Here is an 18,491-nt window from a genome sequence, read left to right on the forward strand (position 1 = left end):
GTTATAATGGTAAATAATTCTATTCTATTCATTCTATTTTATATTCGTTTGATTTAGCAGTAAACCTTGCAATGATATCCGAGAAGAATCTTTCATTTTTATATCCTCCAAAAACTTGACATTCGAATTCAAAACTATTCCATAAATTTCATGGTAGGTTATCGCGACATTTTAAATATGAAAGGTTTACAAAACAGTGACATGTGGCGGTTTTGAAAACCTCTCTTGTGAGGTTAAAATCTCACAGTAAACTATGGTATTAAGCTTTGATATAGATTGAAAAAGGTATATCTTTTAGGAGAGACTTTTTGGGAATTAAGTTTTGTCTTCCAGTTTTTATCTGAAAGTAACTTCTTTGTATAGACACATCTTCATGAAGATGTCATTTTGAACTAAGTGCTTTCTTTCTTCCTTGAAAAGTTTCTTTTTTTTTCAAAGATTTTTGTAAATTGATAGATGTAGGTGGTACTACCTGGTAGATCACCATGAAAAAATGAGAATTAGAACTTTCTATGTTTTTATACAACGTATAGGTATTGGTAGCTGACGTTACTACAGTTTCGTCCTATAAGGACATTTTCAAACGAATACAATAAACTGTAATACAGAAGTTGATGATGATTGCCATAAGACGAAACATCTGATTGAAAATCTGAAAGCATCTTACGTAAGCTTACGAAAAAGTGTCCTTTATCAAATAAAACCAGAAAACCATGGAAACGGCTTTTAAAAAATTTCGTGACATTGTCACATAAATGAGCAACTTGGTTCCAATTCAACCGTCATTATATAGTCAATATAGTTCCAAGATCCCAATGGTAAGAGTTCGAATTCGAAATATTCGGTGTAGAAAATTTTGAAGAGAATCGCAGAATTGTTCATTTTTTATTTCACACCACTGAGTTTTATGATTCTTTGATGCTAATTATCACTAAAGCGTAAAAAATACACAAAAATCTATATTGTTTAAAATAGCTTCGTAAATAAGCCATTAACTATCGTAAAAAGTTAAGGAATTAGAAAGAAATATACCATCGTAGACTTTTTTGTGAACCTTTTCAAGATGTGGAACACTATTTTGTTCAATCTTGTTGGGTTCAGCCACAGAACTATAACTAAGTTATAGTTCTGTGAACATAACTAAGTTATAGTTCTGTGGGTTCAGCGAGCGTTTTGAGGTTTGCGAAGTAAACGCAAAAAATCTACTTCTTCTTCTCCTCTTCTTTTTATGGTCTTTTCTTCCTTTCGGCGGAGTAGACCATAAAAAAAGAAGAAAAAAAAGTACTCATTTACGACATCACATTAGAAATCTCTTAAATTATCAGTGTTCCTCTTCTATATTATGCATGTTACATGCACTCTATCTATTAAAAAAAAACCGCACCAAAATCCGTTGCGTAGTTTTAAATATTTAAGCGTATATAGCGACTTTGTCCTATACTATATAGTGATTAGTGATCTCCATTTGGAGAGAGGGCAGTTGTGCTGATAACGACTGCCCTCAAAGATGGTAGGTGGTCGGAGTGAAGTCAAAAAGGTGTAACCTTGAATAAAGTGTATTCTGAAATGGAGTTATGTTTGAATAATAGTGACGTGAAATATGAGAGGACTGGCGGCTTCCTTCGCAAGTAACCCATAGAAATTATAATATATATAGAATATATCTATGAAGTAACCAGGCTGGATGTCGACAAGGTCGACAGTTCTATAAAATATATGAACATGTGTGTTTGTGAAATTTTTATCCGAAGGCCTCCCGAAAAGAAGACCAGTAAAAAAGTGAAGTTTTTTTTGAGAGAAGAGAATGAAAAAACTTAGGATGGCAGCATTGCCTCGAGCAAGACAGCTGCGCCCCCTTACGAAGCTTCTATGAACAGGAGGCCCAAGCTAAACCAAATCCAAAATCCAAATGCGCTCGAATGAGAAGCAGCGGAAAAAGAAATAGGAGTGATGAGAGGGAGATCTATTTGCACTATTTTAATTCACCAAACTTCACTGAAAAGAGTGCTTTACCCTTCATTTAGTAATTCTTTTCTTCAGAGTGGCAGAAGGAAAACTGATTATTGACAAACTAAAATTTAATTGCTTATAAAATCTTTGAAAACAAATCCACTTTGTCCACATTCCACTTGAAAATGGCTACTGGTGAATATGAATATGGAAGTCTAATTAAAGAGGAGGTGGTGTCTGCTGGCGATGAAAACGATACCAACTCTGAAGAAAAATGTGATGCAATTGAAATTGGTATCTTGAAGGGAGATGAGCCAGAATATATCAAACATGAAGAGTGTTTGGAAGAAGTAAAGGAAGAATTACTTTGTGAAGTGTGTGGAGATGCAACTGATGTCTTCGGTTCTGATAGTGTGGAATCCTCCTGTAAATGTCGATGCCAGAATGAGTCTAATGCTATGCAAGATGAAGATATGTCTTTGGATTTTAAACCGCTTAGCCTAGGTCCAGGTAACATTCGTTTTTGTAAAAAAGTGGATCTCATAAAAAATATATTTTCAACAGAAAATATTCTCAGTTATTGAACTAATCTATACCCTGCTTAGTCCACAATAACTGAGTTGATATAATTGAAGAATACTGAAATACAAGTTGAGGAATCTCTGATCTACTGTGAAAACCTTTATTTTTTTCTTTATACATTCATGTTTCATTTTTTGTGTAGCTTGTTATTCGTAGTGAAAGCCTTAGAGGAGGTGAATTATTTTATCCAATTAACTTCAGAAACCAATATCTCAACCGGGATCACTTTAAACCATGGACACTTGATAAAGTTCAAAACGTCGGCAAAAACGCTTAGATCACTGATTCGTCACAGAAAACTATCAATGAACTTGATGTACCAGCATAAGTTCAGATAAAACGCAATGTATATAATTTCGTAAGGAAAGGAAAATGAGAAAAACATTTCTTTATGAGATCTAAACTGGTGAAAGTCATTGTTGATGTTGAGTTCCAAGAAATTTCAACTTGGAAGGTCTCAAAATTTTAAATGGTATGAATGTGATTGTTGTGCATTTTGTTTTTCACATATTGAGCACATGTTTTTTGAACTATTATAGATGAAACCTCATAATTATGTAGTGAAATAAGTTACTCTATTCTCTTCATTCAACTTTTTTTATAGATTCTGGAAACTCTCATTTTAAAATTCCTGAAGAAAAATTTGTTGTGAAAGAAGAGGTTGTATACAACGAAAATGTCCCATCAACGTCATGTGAAAACAAAATTTCTATTGATGGTTTTCATGTTGTTGAACACGAAACGCTGCAAAAAACTGAGGAGGTAAATGAAACATTTAGATCTGGGTACTATTTGAATTCATTCGGGCAGCAGATTCAAGAAGGAAACAAAATATGCTCAAAAAATGTGAATGAAAGAACCAGTATTGAAAAGAGATCTACAAAGAAGATCCTCTTTTCTTGTGAAGTGTGCAAAAAATCATTCAGTCAAAAATGTGATTTGAAAAGACATTCAAAAATCCATACTGGTGAAAAACCATATCACTGTAAATTCTGCTCTAAATCATTCAGTGATTATAGTAATATGATAAGACATGAAAAAACTCATGCTGGCGAAAAACAATTTCAGTGTAAAATCTGCTCCAAATCTTTCATCCATGGCAGTGATTTCAAAAGACATGAAAAAACTCATACCGGTGTAAAACCATTTCAGTGCAAAATCTGCCATAAATCATTCATTCGAAGAAGTGATTTGAAAAGACATGAAAAAGTCCATTCTGCTGAAAAACCATTCCAGTGTAAAACCTGCTCCAAGTTTTTTACTCGTAGTGGTAGTTTGAAATTGCATGAAAAAATTCATACTGGCGAAAAACCTTTTCAGTGTAAAATCTGTTCTAAATCATTCATTCAAAGTAATAATTTGAAAAAACATGAAATGATTCATACTGGCGAAAAACCATTTCAGTGCAAAATCTGCTCCAAATCTTTCATTGAAAGCAGTGATTTCAAAAGACATGAAAAAATTCATACTGGTGAGAAACCATTTCAGTGTAAACACTGCTCTAAGTCCTTCACTTACAGAAGTAATTTGAAATTGCATGAAAAACATCACAGTGGTGAAAAACCATTTCGGTGCAAACTCTGCCCCAAATCATTCATCCAAAGAAGTAATTTAAAAACACACGAAAAAATTCATACTGGCGAAAGACTATTTCAGTGCAAAATCTGTTCCAAATCATTCATTCAAGGAAGTAATTTGAAAACACATGAAAGAATTCATTCTGGTGAAAAATCGTTTCACTGTGATATATGCTCTAAAACTTTCACTCAAAAAAGTTATTTGAAAAGACATGAAAAAATTCATACCGGTGAATAACCATTTTACTGTAAATTATAAGTAATTACCGTGAGTTTGAAAGTACAATTAGTAATACTGAAAAAGCTACCCATAAACATTGTCAAGTCTCTGGGTACTTTCAACAAATTAACAATTATTTAGTTATTAAAAATTCAACATAAATTACTTATATTTATTCAAAGTAAATAATTTACAAATATATATATATATATATATATATATATATATATATATATATATATATATATATATATACAGAGTGACCCATTTGAAAGCGGGCCACCTCTCTAAAACTGTTATTTATTATCCGATTCAGAAGTTTTTTTTTTCAATAGATAGAGCGTCAATAGTTCTATTAGAGTGCTGTGAAGTCGAAATATAAATAAAATTTTCAAGGCCTACTTCGAATTTTTTTCAAGGTCAAAAATCCAAAAAACATACTAGCGATTTTTTTATATGAAATTTGACGACGCCACTGGATTTGTGATGCTTTCAAATGGTTGTGACTGAAATTTCAAGATGAAATATGTTTTTTTAACAGAAATATAGCATAAGTAAAATTTTTATCACTTTATCTAAATATTTCGAATTGTCGTCATATTAAATCACAATATTATTAATAATATCGTTTAAAATGCTCTTTCACGTCGTTAGCAGTCGAGCTTGTAAACAGCAGTTATTCAAAATGGTGTCAAATTATGTTTCTTTCAAACAGAACTCCATAAAGTATAGAAGATAGTTATGTCCATCAAAACACTGCAGTTTTTTTGTCATCGGAGAAATGAAATATACATCTTTACATCAAATAGTAATCAATATTCAATAATCAATAATAACCAATACTGATGAAATAAATGAACTACAACAAAAAAATGGATTGAGATGAGAGTGCCCAGACATTAATTTCCGTACTTTGTAACTAATTTCCGATTTAATTCGATACGTTTATTCTACCATTTTCTAATGCTAACTAATCATAAGATTCGATCAAAATTCGATCATTGGTTTGGGGTAACATTTATGCAAGCCTGGTCTTATTCTTTCACGCAGTTCCTCTTTGGTGGTTGTCAGTTATTCCGAATATCTACATATCTTGGTTTCATTCAAACATGTTTGGGATGCCACATTTCGAAAATATTATTTTTATTAGAAGGCTTTGAAAGTTAAGTTGCCGTGGAGATGACAAGTCATTAAAATAAAAGACGAAAAGACACAAATTTGTCAGTATTAATAGTGAAGTTTATAACTCTTCAAGTACCTACACTAATAAAGAAGTATGGCAGATAATTTGACTTTGCAGGAGAAAATTGAAATAGTAAAACTTCGTGGTAACAACGACAGATCCGAAAGGGAAGTATGTAGAATTTTCAATAACATGCATCCGGAGCGTCGAAATATTAGCAGAGCTACAGTTGGAAGAGTAAACAAAATTTTCAATCAGTATGGAGCTGTTAGTAAACATATCCTGAAGAATATTAATACTGTACAAAGGCAGAGACGAAATAATTCTGAACGAATTCGAAATTATTTTAATAATAATCCGAAAACAAGTGTGAGAATTGCAAGTTTGGACATCAACTTACCGCGTGAAACAATAAGGAGAAATCTTAGGAAATATAATAATATGAAGCCCTTTAAACCAAAGTTTCTTCACACCTTAGAAGAAGGCGATAATGAAAAGAGGATGGAGTATAGTTTATGGGCTCAAGGAGAATATCTAAATAACAGGAATTTTCTGAAAAAAATTTTGTTCAGTGACGAGGCAACATTCACAACCAATGGAACAGTTAATTCTCAAAATTCAAGGTACTGGACGGAAGAAAATCCACATTGGATAATAAATTGCAGAAGACAGTACTCCCAAAAAATAAATGTTTGGTGCGGAATATTACATACCAGAATAATTGGCCCCTTTTTTTTTGAAAACAATTTGAATGGTCAAATTTTTTTGAATTTTTTGAAAAACGAGTTTTCCAACGCTATGGATGAACTTCCACTAGCAGAAGAGGCCCATATTCTATTTCAATTAGATGGCTGTTCCATCCACAATAGCAGGATTGTTAGAGATTGGCTGGAAGAAAATTTTCCTAATCGGTGGATAGGGCGAAATAGTTCACTGATTGAGTTTCCCCCCAGATCCCCGGACTTGACTCCACTTGATTTTTTTTTATGGGGCACCGTTAAGGAAAAAGTATACAAAACTCGCCCAACGAGCAAAGAGGAACTGCGTGAAAGAATAAGACAGGCTTGCAGAGATATCACCCCAAATCAATTATTGAATGTTTTGGTTAACATTAGAAAACGATATGATAAATGTATCGAATTGAATGGAGATTTGGTGGAACAGTCCAAAATTTAATGTGTGGGCATTGTCATGTTAATACATTCTTTTGTAGTGGTTCATTTATGGTTTTAATATTGATAATTATATTATGATATAAAGATGTGTATTTCTATTCTTTGACAACAAACTGCAGTGTGCTAATAAAGATAACTATATCGCACATAAAGTTGTTATGTTCTGAAGAAGTATTTCAAACCATATTATTTACAAAATTGTTATTTAATATACAACTATTTGAATTATTTTGACAGTGATTGGTATATTTTACTTATGCCATATTTCTGTTAAAAAACATTATTTTATCTTGAAATTTCAGTCACAACCATTTGAAAGCATCACAAATCCAGTGGCGTCGTCAAATTTCATATAAAAAAATCGCTAGTATGTTTTTTGGATTTTTGACCTTGAAAAAAATTCGAAGTAGGCCTTGAAAATTTTATTTATATTTCGACTTCACAGCACTCTAATAGAACTATTGACGCTCTATCTATTGAAAAAAAAAACTTCTGAATCGGATAATAAATAACAGTTTTAGAGAGGTGGCCCGCTTTCAAATGGGTCACTCTGTATATATTTATTTATTTATTTATTTATTTGAATGATTCAACTGATTTTCCTTTTATTTTCAGTATTTTAATATTAACATATGTTACAAAAAGGATTTGAAGCTTTATAACTTCTATTAATTATATGCGAGCGCTTTCGATAGCTGCTCGTACTATCATCATCTACGCTCTACTCAAACTGAACGTTTCATCCTCTTGTTTGTTCTTTTATGCGGTCAGAATGCTTAGTGCAGGTATTTCAGGTACTGTAAGGTAAATTTACCTGTATTTAGGTTACATTAGTTATTATCCTTTGTGTTGGATTTTCTCTAGGAGCGTGTATTGTTTTGTGTAATATATTGAATGTTAGATCTTGGTGTATTTTGATTTGATGTATATACATTGGACAAAAAACAACATCATCATAAAATATGGCTGATTCAACAGGTCACACAAACATAAAAAAGTCAATATAAAAGTTAATAAGCTACAATCAAATTAGGATTCAAGTAGAAAGTCATCCACAGATTAGAATGCTTTTTGGAATAGAAAAATCTTGAGTGGCCTTATGAATACATTGATATTTGAGGATTTAATGTCCTCACTAAGCTTATTATATAGCTTAACCCCACAGCACATGGGGTGATTCTTTGGTACTGTAAATCTACTATAAAGTTGATGTAGTTGAGAGTTATTTCTGGTGAAATGTTCATGGATTTGCTCATTTGAAAATCTCTGTTTTTCCGTTAATCAGCTGTCGCCCCCATACGAACGACAACTCTCAGAAGTTGAGAAACTTGTGCGAGCTAAGGACTAACGAGATCTTACCTTTTAACGTGTGATTCCTAGGATTAATTGAAACCGGTCTGCAAATGTGCCCGTTCCAAAATTGAGGGTCGACTCTTTCAGTTGTATTGTCAATTGCATATACGGGAAATTTTCTGTGGAGATTCCTGAACTGACGCTTGTAGGATATAATCCAACACTGTTCGTGGTATTAGCCAGTGGAGTAGTTGTTTTCTGATAGGCGTCAGTCCATTCAACCTACTGTGTAGGTTTATCCGAGACGGGCTTGAAAATTTAAAGTTCATTTCTTTAAATTTGTTTACTGCCCGTCTTCAAGCATAGTCCACTGACAAATAAGAAAGGATATTTTTCTGATTGATTCGGCCGTTACTTGTTGGAGATCCATAGTAATTTCAAAAACTACGCCTCACGAGTTGATCTCCACAAACTTTATCCAAAGCTTTATCAAGCTACTGTGTTAGCGAAACATGTGATATATTTTTCAAATAAAGTTTGTGGATATCAAATCGTTGGGTGTAGTTTTTGAAATTTAAATGGATAGATTGATGCGAACCCTAAATTTTTACGTTCACAAAAGAAGAAAGTGGTATGTTGGTGGTCACTCTATTCGAAATACAATAAAATAAATCTATTTATTATCGCCTCCGAAAATAGACCAATTTCGTCAAAGACCACCATTTATCTAATTATCGAAAACTGCCGGAAGTGTCAAAATTCCGATGCACCCTACGCCAGTAACCAGGCTGGATGTCGACGGATTCGACGTGGTCGTCAGTTCTATAAAATATATGAACATGTATATTTGTGTTATTTTTATCCGAAGGCCTCGCGAAAAGGAAAGAGCATTAAAAAAGTGTTTTTGTTGAAAGAAGTAGCGAATGCAAAAATCTTAGGATGGCAGCATTGCCTCCAGCAAGACATCTGTGCCCCCGGAAGAAGCTTCTGTTCACTATGAACAGGAGGAGCATGTCCAAATGTTCTGGAATGAGAACCAACAGCCATAGAGATTAAGGAGATAGAGAGATCTATATCTATTATTTCGATTCACCAAACTTTACTGCAGGAATCTCGTTGGTGGCCGTGGTAGTGGACGGACGTGCTGATAACGTCCGTCATCGGATGCCATGTGCTATCGTGGGGCTCCATTTTGTGTTGTGCTAGTTTATTGTAATGAATACTGAAATGTGTGAGAGTTTTTAAAAAGTGAAGTTTAAGGGCTCCTTCATTCACGCTGGTATCCAGGCCGAAGTGGTTCAGATAACCACATAAAGGGGACATGTATGTGAATTTAAAAATCCGAAAGTCTCCCGAAGAGGAGGCGACGCAATAAATATATGTTAAATAATCAAAAGGTCTCCTGAGCAGGAGGCGACAATGGAAAAGTACTCTGTTTTTTATTATAAAAAGTGTGACAGCAAAAAAGGGGTGACAGCATTGCTTCCAGCAAAACCGCGCGCCGCCCCCCCTACGAAGTTTCTGTCAAATTGATGTCAATTTGATAGGGGAGCCTGGACAAATGCGCCCGAGTGGAAAACGTCTTTTAATTTAGAGAGAGAGAGAGAGAAACTTCACTGCAGAGCAGACTACATTACTTTTCTAGTTTCAGAGTAAGGGAGGTGACCCCCAAAAACTGATTACTGACGAACAAAAATTCAATTGCTTATCACAAACTACTTACTCTAAGTGGTTTGTGTTGCTTTTACAATCTTTGAAAACAAATCAACCTTGTCCACATTCCACTAGAAAATGGCTACTGGTGAATATGAATATGGAGTTCTAATTAAAGAGGAGGTGGTGTCTGCTGGCGATGAAAACAATACTAACTTTGAAGAAAAATGTGATGCACTCGAAACTAGTATCGTGAAGAAAGAATTTGAGCCAGAATATATCAAACATGAAGATATTGATATGGTATACAATCTGAAATCCGAAGAGTGTCTGGAAGAAGTAAAGGAAGGATTACTTTGTGAAGAATGTGGAGGTGCAACTGATATCTTCGGCCCTGATAGTGTGGAATCCTCCTGTAAATGTCAATGCCAGAATGAGTCTAATGCTATGCAAGATGAAGATATGTCTAGGGATTTTAAACCAGTCATTTTTGGTTCAGGTAACATACATTTTAGTAAAAGTTTCAAAAGAATGAACAGAAATCACGATGGATCTCATAAAAAATACATTTTCTGAATTATTGAACTAATCTACACCCTGCTTAGTTCACAATAACTGAGTTGATATCATTGAAGAATACTGAAGTACAATTTGAGTATCTCTGATATGCTGTAAGTATCTTCCTTTTTCTTTAAACATACATGGATAATTTTTTGTGTTGCTCGTTATTTCAATTGGAAGCCTTTCCTTTTGAGGAGGCGAGTTATTTTAAGCAAATAATTTTTTAAATCAGTATATCAACAGGGAATATTTTCTGTAGATCTGCCTGTTTTCATTAAGCTTCGGACACGATGATGTTCAAAACATTAGCGAAAGTACATAGTTTTTTCCCACCTATTTTTTTGATCCTCTGCTCAACTAGTTCATCAATGAAATATTATTTGGGTCACTAACAAGTCACAGAAAACTATCAATAAACTTGATGTACCAGCATAAGTTGATACAACACCCTAGGTTATATTGAGTTGAGATGAACTTGCACTGAAGCAAAGTTTGCTGCGACAACAATAACAAATTTGAATCGATGGTTGATTTTGTATACAAAACTTTAGATGAAGCATAATGTATATGATTACATAAGAGGAGAAGGAAAACGAGAAAAAAGTATTTTATATGAGATCTGTACTGATAAAAGTCATTGATAATGATGTGTTCCAAGGAATTTCAACTTGAAAGGTCTCTCAACAACTTAAATGGTATGAATGTGATTGTTGCACATTTTGACTGCACAAATTGAGCACATGTTTTATGACCGATCATGGATGAAACTTCATAATTATGTATGTGAAACAAGTTACTCTTCTTTCTTCATGTAACTAGTATTTTTTACAGATTCTGGAAACTCTCATTTTGAAATTCCAGAAGAAAAATTAGTTGTGAAAGAAGAGGTTGTATACAATGAAAATGTTCCATCAACGTCAAGTGAAAATGAAATTTCTATTGAAAGTTTTCATGTTGTTAAACACGAAACGCCACAAAAAACTGAGAAGGTCAACAAAACATTCAGATCTGGGTACTATTTGAATTCAGTTGGGCAGAGGATTCAAGAAGAAAACAAAACATGCTCAAAAAATGTAAATGAAAGAACCGATATTGAAAATAGATCAACAAAGAAGATCCCCTTTTCTTGTAAAGTGTGCACAAAATCATTCAGTCAAAATTGTGATTTGAAAAGACATTCAATGATTCATACTTGCAAAAAACCATTTCAGTGTAAAAGCTGCTCTAGGTCCTTCACTTACAGAAGTAATTTAAAATGGCATGAAAAACATCATACTAGTGAAAAACCATTTCAGTGCAAAATATGCTCCAAATCTTTTGTTCAAGGCAGTGATTTCAAAAGACATGAAAAAATCCATACTGGCGAGAAACCTTTTCAGTGTAAAAGCTGCTCTAAGTCCTTCACTTTCAGAAGTAATTTGAAATTGCATGAGAAAAATCATACTGGCGAAAAACCATTTCAGTGCAAAATTTGCTCCAAATCTTTCATTCAAGCCAGTGATTTGAAAAGACATGAAAAAATTCATACCTGTGAAAAACCATTTCACTGCGAAATCTGCCTTAAATCATTTATTCGATCAGGTGATTTGAAAAGACATGAAAAAATTCATTCTGGTGAAAAACCATTTCACTGTAAAATATGCTCTAAATCTTTTACTCAGAAAGGTAATTTGAAATTGCATGAAAAAATTCATACTGGCGAAAAACCTTTTCAGTGTGAAATCTGCTCTAAATCATTCATTCGAAGAGGTGATTTGAAAAGACATGAAAAAATGCATACTGGTTGAAAAGCATTTCTTTGTAACTGATCAGTATTTATCCTGAGTGTGGGAATATATACCATGGGATTCATTTGACAATTTTGTCCTTGAGGAAACGGAGGAATGTGGAAATTTGATTGCTGGCGGTGAATATCATTTTTATGTCCTGTTTTTTGAGAATTCGGCCAATTTTGTCAGTTACACATTAAAGGTGTAACACATTTCCACTTCAGTAGCTACCACTGATATAAATACCACCGAACACCCATGGAAACCTCAGTTCAATCGTAGTATAAAGATATATCTTATTATCTTTATACTATGGTTCAATCTAGGGAGTAGGCGTGTCGCTAAGTCAGCATTAAGAAATGCCTCTGATGATGTTAACTTGGTTATCGAAACGTCCAGCGAGGCACAGTATTTGTGTTCTGATGCGGAGAAAGTTTTTTCAGTCAATGAATTTGAGGTTGCACATACAGTAAATTCATTCAAAAACGAGAATTCAACAAGATGAAAAAATGTCTCCCAAAGTATTGACGTTGATTACCAGTTGCATAATTTCACAACTTATTGTCCTGATGGATTTTGAAAAATTGGCCACGAATACGTAGAGAAGCGCAATGCTTGATTCATGAATTTGAAATAAATCGATATTAAAATAATTTAGAAACAGTGTATAGATCTGAGAGGTCTTTCATATATAATGGAAAAAAATGTCAACCATTTGCCAATTGAGATCAAAGGTATAACATATACCACTAAATTTAGAAAGTCTATAAAAAAGCTTCTGATTTTAAAGGCTTTTTATTCTTTAGAGGAATTCTATTCAGACAGAAATTTAAATTATATAAACAATTAATTTTAATTATTGTGTTTCAGTACCTACTGGTATTTAAACTATGTGACTTTTTTAACTTTTTGTTTAATGTTTATATTTAGTTCTGAACTGTATAGTTGAAAATGTTTACGGAGTTGATACTTACTGTTATTTTCTATGCATTCACTTCTATATTTTTATACTTTAGAGTTTTTATATTCTCATACTTACATTTATGTGTTGCATGAGAATATTTATTATTATTATTTATTTCAATATGTAGCATATATATTATTACTTTCTGACTACTTTTTCACCCCAAAATGCTGAAATCACCAAATGTTCAAATATTACTTTCAATTTGTATAACTTATATTCTTTAAAATAATAACATTTTTGACAATATTTCATCTTCGACAATATCTTTAAGTTGTGTATTTTATATTTCTTAGAATAGTAACACTTTGTCAATGAGATTTCATCTTCGACAATAAAGTACATTTTGATTTGATTAGGGACTGAACTAAGCTGGCGTACATAATGATTTTGAATGTCATCGGAAAAAATACACATATACAAATTATTTTTCCTCCTATAATATATTAAAATAAGGTCTCATTAGGGAATCTGTTTGGGCTACAAATAAACAGAGTTGTTCAAGATAAAAATTTGTTAATATTTCATTGTGGCAGTTTTTATGTACCGGAGTTCATGAAGTTTCAGGTTATAAACATTTCATTTTTTGTTATATTAATAAATAAATGTATTATATTCATTCATTCTATATTAGTATATTGCGAAAAGAATATTTTTCTTTTACATCCTTCAAATAATGACATTCGAATTAAAAAGTATTTGTTATAACTTAGTAAAATAGTTTATTGTAAGATTTTCACTAAGGTTTAATTATTTGTAGCAACTCAACAACTTAGTTAAGCCGGGAACTAAACTAGGCGATGAATCTATTATATAAATATTAGGCGTCTTCTGGCACTCATGTATTAAAAACGTATTCGTCTGTGATTCAAATAAATTATCTCTCTATATTTGTTAGACATTCCTTCCCACTCGGGCGCATTTGTCCAGGCTCCTATCAAATTGAGAGAAGCTTCGTCGGGAGGGCGCGGCGGTCTTGCTCGAAGCAATGCTGCCACCCCTTTTTTGTTGCACTTTATATAATAATAAACAATATGCTTTTTTATTGTTGCCTCCTGCTCAGGAGACCTTTTGATTTTTTCACATATATTTTTATTTGGGTCGCTTACTCTTCGGGAGACTTTTGAATTCACATACATAGCCCCTTTTCGTGTTTATTCGAACCACCCTGTTCTCGATACCGGCGCATTAAGCCAAGGGGCCCTTATTCTTCACTTTTTTTTAAATACTCTCACGCATTTCAATAATTACCACAATGGACTAACACAAAATGGAGCCTCACGATGGCACATGGCCTGCGCGTACCTTCCTTGTGGGCGGACGTTATCAGCACGGCGGAAGGCCATCTTGAATTTAGACAGGTTGGAGCCTGGCTCCCTTACCCTTTGGACTGATGTTTGCCAGAAGGACAAACGGGTCATAACTGATGTGGGTGTTGTTGGTATAGCGGCATGAGTGTCCTCAGACATCAGTACCGCCCTTCACGGTGTACCCCTGCCTGGCTGGGGTGGGTTGGATGAAAAAGTTGTTCATCTTTCAACGGAAGATATAGGGGCATCATTCGATAGAGTGTCGGGGCCTTCTATATCGGGAGAGGTCGTCTACAGTATACTCCATAGCTTCCCTGACTAATCAGCACGGCCACCACGAAACTCGTTCAAATACATTCATTCTGGCGTTGAAACGATGATGTCACATCAACTGATTTGATACGTACATTGTATTCATCATGATTCAAAACTAGCGCGAAGTTGGTTTTGAAAAGAATTTGATATTACGTTACGTCAATTGTCAGTTTCTGCCTTATTTTGATCGTTAAAGTTTATAAAGTGCTGAAAAGCTGGAAAATTATTACTTGCACAAATCAGATTATATTTGAGTTAGATAAAATTGAAAAATTTGTTTTTATTATCAAATTTGACATCTGACACAAATTTCTGATAACGTCCAGCCCCAAAGAAGGTATGCGGATGTCATGTGCTATCGTAGGGCTCCGTTTTGTGTTGTGTTAGTATATTGCGGTAATTACTGAAATGTGTGAGAGTTTTTTAAAAAGTAAAGAATAAGGGCCACTTTATTCAGGTCGGTATCCAGACCGGGGTTCGAATAACCACGTAAAGGGGCCATGTATGTGTATTCAAAAATCCGAAGGTCCCTCGAAGAGAAGGCGACCCAATAAATATATATGTGAAAAAAATCGAAACGTCTCCTGAGAAGGAGGCGACAATAAAAAAGAATATTGTTTTTTATTATATAAAGTTCGACAAAAAAGGGTGGCAGCATTGCTTCGAGCAAGACCGCCGCGCCACTCCACACCGACGAAGCTTCTGTCAATTTGATAGGAGGAGCCTGGACAAATGCGCCCGACGGGGAAGCATGTCCAATTTACAGAGAGAGATCCGTGTCAACTGTCAACCGCATTTACCTATCCTATGCTAAAGCTAAAGGCATAAGATACCAGATACTGAAATCTCCAATTATTTTTATTTATGGAATTGTACAGTTTTAAGCTTCCTACTGTGATTGTACTGTGAAGAATACTATATTCATTGTTTACTGTATTCATTTTAATTAAAAAATAAACAATAGGCAAAGAGGAATTTAATTGTTGATGAATTGAACACAAATCTCACTTGAAAATGGCTACTGGTGAATATGGAAGGATAATTAAAGAGGAGGTTGAATCTACTGATGATGAAAACGTTACCAACGACTCTGAAGAAAGATTTGATGCACACGAAATTATCCCAAAGAAGGAATTTGAACTAAATCATATTAAAGTTGAGGATTTCATTGATATTGTTCATCATGATCTGAAATCTGAAAAGTGTCTAGGTCCCCAAGAAGTGAAGGAATGCTTACATTGTGGACTGTGTAGAGGAGGTTTTATTACTTCGACTGACTTCTTAAGCCCTGATAGTTGTAACTGTCAATGCAAGAGTGAGTCCAATGCAATGAAAGATGAAGATATAGCTCTGGATTTGAAACCACTTAGATTTGGCCCAGGTAACATTTATTTCATTAAAAGTATGGTATGCCTAGAAATAACTGGCATTTCAATGAAAGACATGAAAATATACTCGCAACAAAAAATGTTCTGAGGTTATATCCGAGCTATTGAACTAATCTACAATAACTGAGATAAATTCATTGGAGAAAATTGAAGATGTAATCTGCTGTAAATTTTTTTTGTCATATCCATATGTACTGGAAAAGCTACGTTATTAAGACAAGGACCCTTTCCTTGATGAAAATTTATAGCATTATCCATGATAATGATTTCACTGTTTTCATAGCAATTTTATTGAAGATGTGTTCCACTACACAGTGGCTTCATCAGTTGGACTGATCCCAGTCATATCAGCTACCGTTTAGCAAAACGTGTTTTAAATAAAGATTATTGTGGAAATTCTATAACTATTGTCATCAAAGCTAGGTTGCTTACTGAATAATGTGTCATATTCGTTTCCACTTAGAACAGTGAGAGAAATATATTAAATTATAAATTTTATCTTGTAACACCCTTTTTACACCTACCAGATTTTCATGTAATGTGTAACCTGCTATCTGGAATTAATTCTACGTTCTAGTTTTCGAGAGTAGAAGTAGTGAAAAAATCATGCCACTGAAAAGTTTGTACATAAAAATATATGTTATTCCTGGTGGACATGTTTATCAATTTTGTATCAACTTTTAGAAATAACCCTTCTAACATCAATTTCAAATAGACACAATAAATGAGGGAAGTTTATTTTTTATGAGATTGATAAAATTGATTGAAATAATTTTCACTTCACTATTATTTTTTACAGATTCTGGAAACTTTCTTTTTGATGACCAGGAAGAAACAATTGTTGCTAAGGAAGAGGAGGTTTTCAATGAGAATATGCCAGTAAACTCACATGGAAAAGAATTTTTTGTTGAAAATTTTCAACACAATTTTGAACAAAAAATGTTACATAAGAGTCTGGAAAATAGGTCTACGAAAAAAATACTATTTTATTGTAAAGTGTGCACAAAATCATTCACTCAAAGTGGTGATTTGAAAAGGCATGAAAAAATTCATACTGGGGACAGACCATTTCAGTGCAAAATCTGTCTCAAATCATTTGTTCAAGGAGGTAAATTGAAAGTACATGAAAAACTTCATACTGGTGAGAAACCATTTCAGTGTAAAATCTGTACTAAGACCTTCACTTACAGAAGTAATTTGAAATCACATGAAAGAATTCATGTTGGCCATAGACCATTTCAGTGTGAAATCTGCTCTAAATCATTCATTCAAGGAGGTGATTTGAAAAGGCATGAAAAAATTCATACTGGCGAGAAACCATTTCAGTGTGAAATCTGCTCCAAATCATTCATGCATGGGGGTGATTTGAAAAGGCATGAAAAAATTCATACTGGCGAAAAACCATTTCAGTGCAAAATTTGCCCCAAATCATTCATTCAAGGAGGTGATTTGAAAAGACATGAAAAAATTCATACCGGCGAAAAACCATATCAGTGTGAAATCTGCTCTAAATCATTCAATCAGAGAAGTTCCTTGAAAATACACAAAAAAATTCATACTAGTGAAAAACCATACCAGTGTGAAATCTGCTCTAAATCTTTTGCTCAGAAACGTTATTTGAAATTTCATGAAAACATTCATCTTAATACATGCAACAGGTAAATTCAGGTATGATTATAATAACAGCAGATTTTAACATCAATTGCAGGACCGTGAATTCCTTGACACAAAAATTATGAATTCTTTCATAATTTCAGCTTCAAGTAACCACGAATTAGCCAACTTTTTTTTGCTTGTATTTTCAAATGTGATTGTTATAACAGTATTATGTATATTAGGATTCCTATATTAATAAATGCTCTCTTCTTAACTATAGTTTTTACTGACTCTAATGGTGTCAAACTAAAAAGTTTTATTAATTATCTGATGAAGAATCTTAACTAACTAAAGTTTATTGTGATATTATCTCTATGGATGGTTTACATAGTCTCCCCAAGCAGGATTGATCTCCCTTAAGCTATTTCAAAGGTGATAGTTTTGTAAACTTTTCTTTCCTAGTGACAATCTGACTAAATCTTCCAATTTAAATCTGAAAGTAACTTCTATGCACGTTCTACGCATCCTTGTGAAGAGTTTATTTTGAACCCAATTGCTTTCCTCCTTTCTTCAGAAGACTCCTAAATTTTTTGTATAAAGTTGAATATTTTTATTTTGGATTTAATAATTAATATTTCGAAAGAGAACTAATTTATATTATTCATAAGATGTGGCCTGAAAAACAAGATCTGTCTCTTTATATTTTATACCAGTGACCGCCATGGCTCCGCACGGGTGTAATGCTGATACTAAATATACATATAAATGCGTTCGATGGCTGCTAACCATAAACTGCTATAGGGCGAAGTGGAGCCTTCAAATGCGCTATTTATAGGTATGCGCCGCCCCCCGACCGTACCGCCGCCAACACTATGTTCCTGCATTTCAAATCTGTAATATCTTCGAAAATAATGATTTGCAGTACATGCTGTAAAAGGCCATATTGATCTATTTC

At 33.6% G+C, this 18,491-nt stretch overlaps 2 protein-coding genes across 2 annotated transcripts; both read left to right on the top strand.

The window, feature by feature from the left end:
- The first annotated feature begins 1,379 nt into the window (after positions 1-1,379).
- On the top strand, positions 1,380-15,527 carry LOC111502923 (uncharacterized). Its single transcript, XM_074181092.1, has 4 exons — positions 1,380-2,460; positions 3,137-4,344; positions 9,769-10,132; positions 11,026-15,527. The coding sequence occupies exons 1-4, from the start codon at positions 2,136-2,138 to the stop codon at positions 11,979-11,981; spliced, it is 2,853 nt and encodes a 950-aa protein (XP_074037193.1). The 5' UTR covers positions 1,380-2,135; the 3' UTR covers positions 11,982-15,527.
- A 28-nt stretch (positions 15,528-15,555) lies between these two features.
- On the top strand, positions 15,556-17,810 carry LOC111502931 (uncharacterized). Its single transcript, XM_023157115.2, has 2 exons — positions 15,556-15,933; positions 16,740-17,810. The coding sequence occupies exons 1-2, from the start codon at positions 15,567-15,569 to the stop codon at positions 17,600-17,602; spliced, it is 1,230 nt and encodes a 409-aa protein (XP_023012883.2). The 5' UTR covers positions 15,556-15,566; the 3' UTR covers positions 17,603-17,810.
- Positions 17,811-18,491: the final 681 nt, after the last annotated feature.

Source organism: Leptinotarsa decemlineata, unplaced genomic scaffold, assembly GCF_025532065.1.
Source record: "Leptinotarsa decemlineata unplaced genomic scaffold, Ldec_3_MD MMD2_tig00026307_RagTag_RagTag, whole genome shotgun sequence".
Classification (NCBI taxonomy): domain Eukaryota; kingdom Metazoa; phylum Arthropoda; class Insecta; order Coleoptera; family Chrysomelidae; genus Leptinotarsa; species Leptinotarsa decemlineata.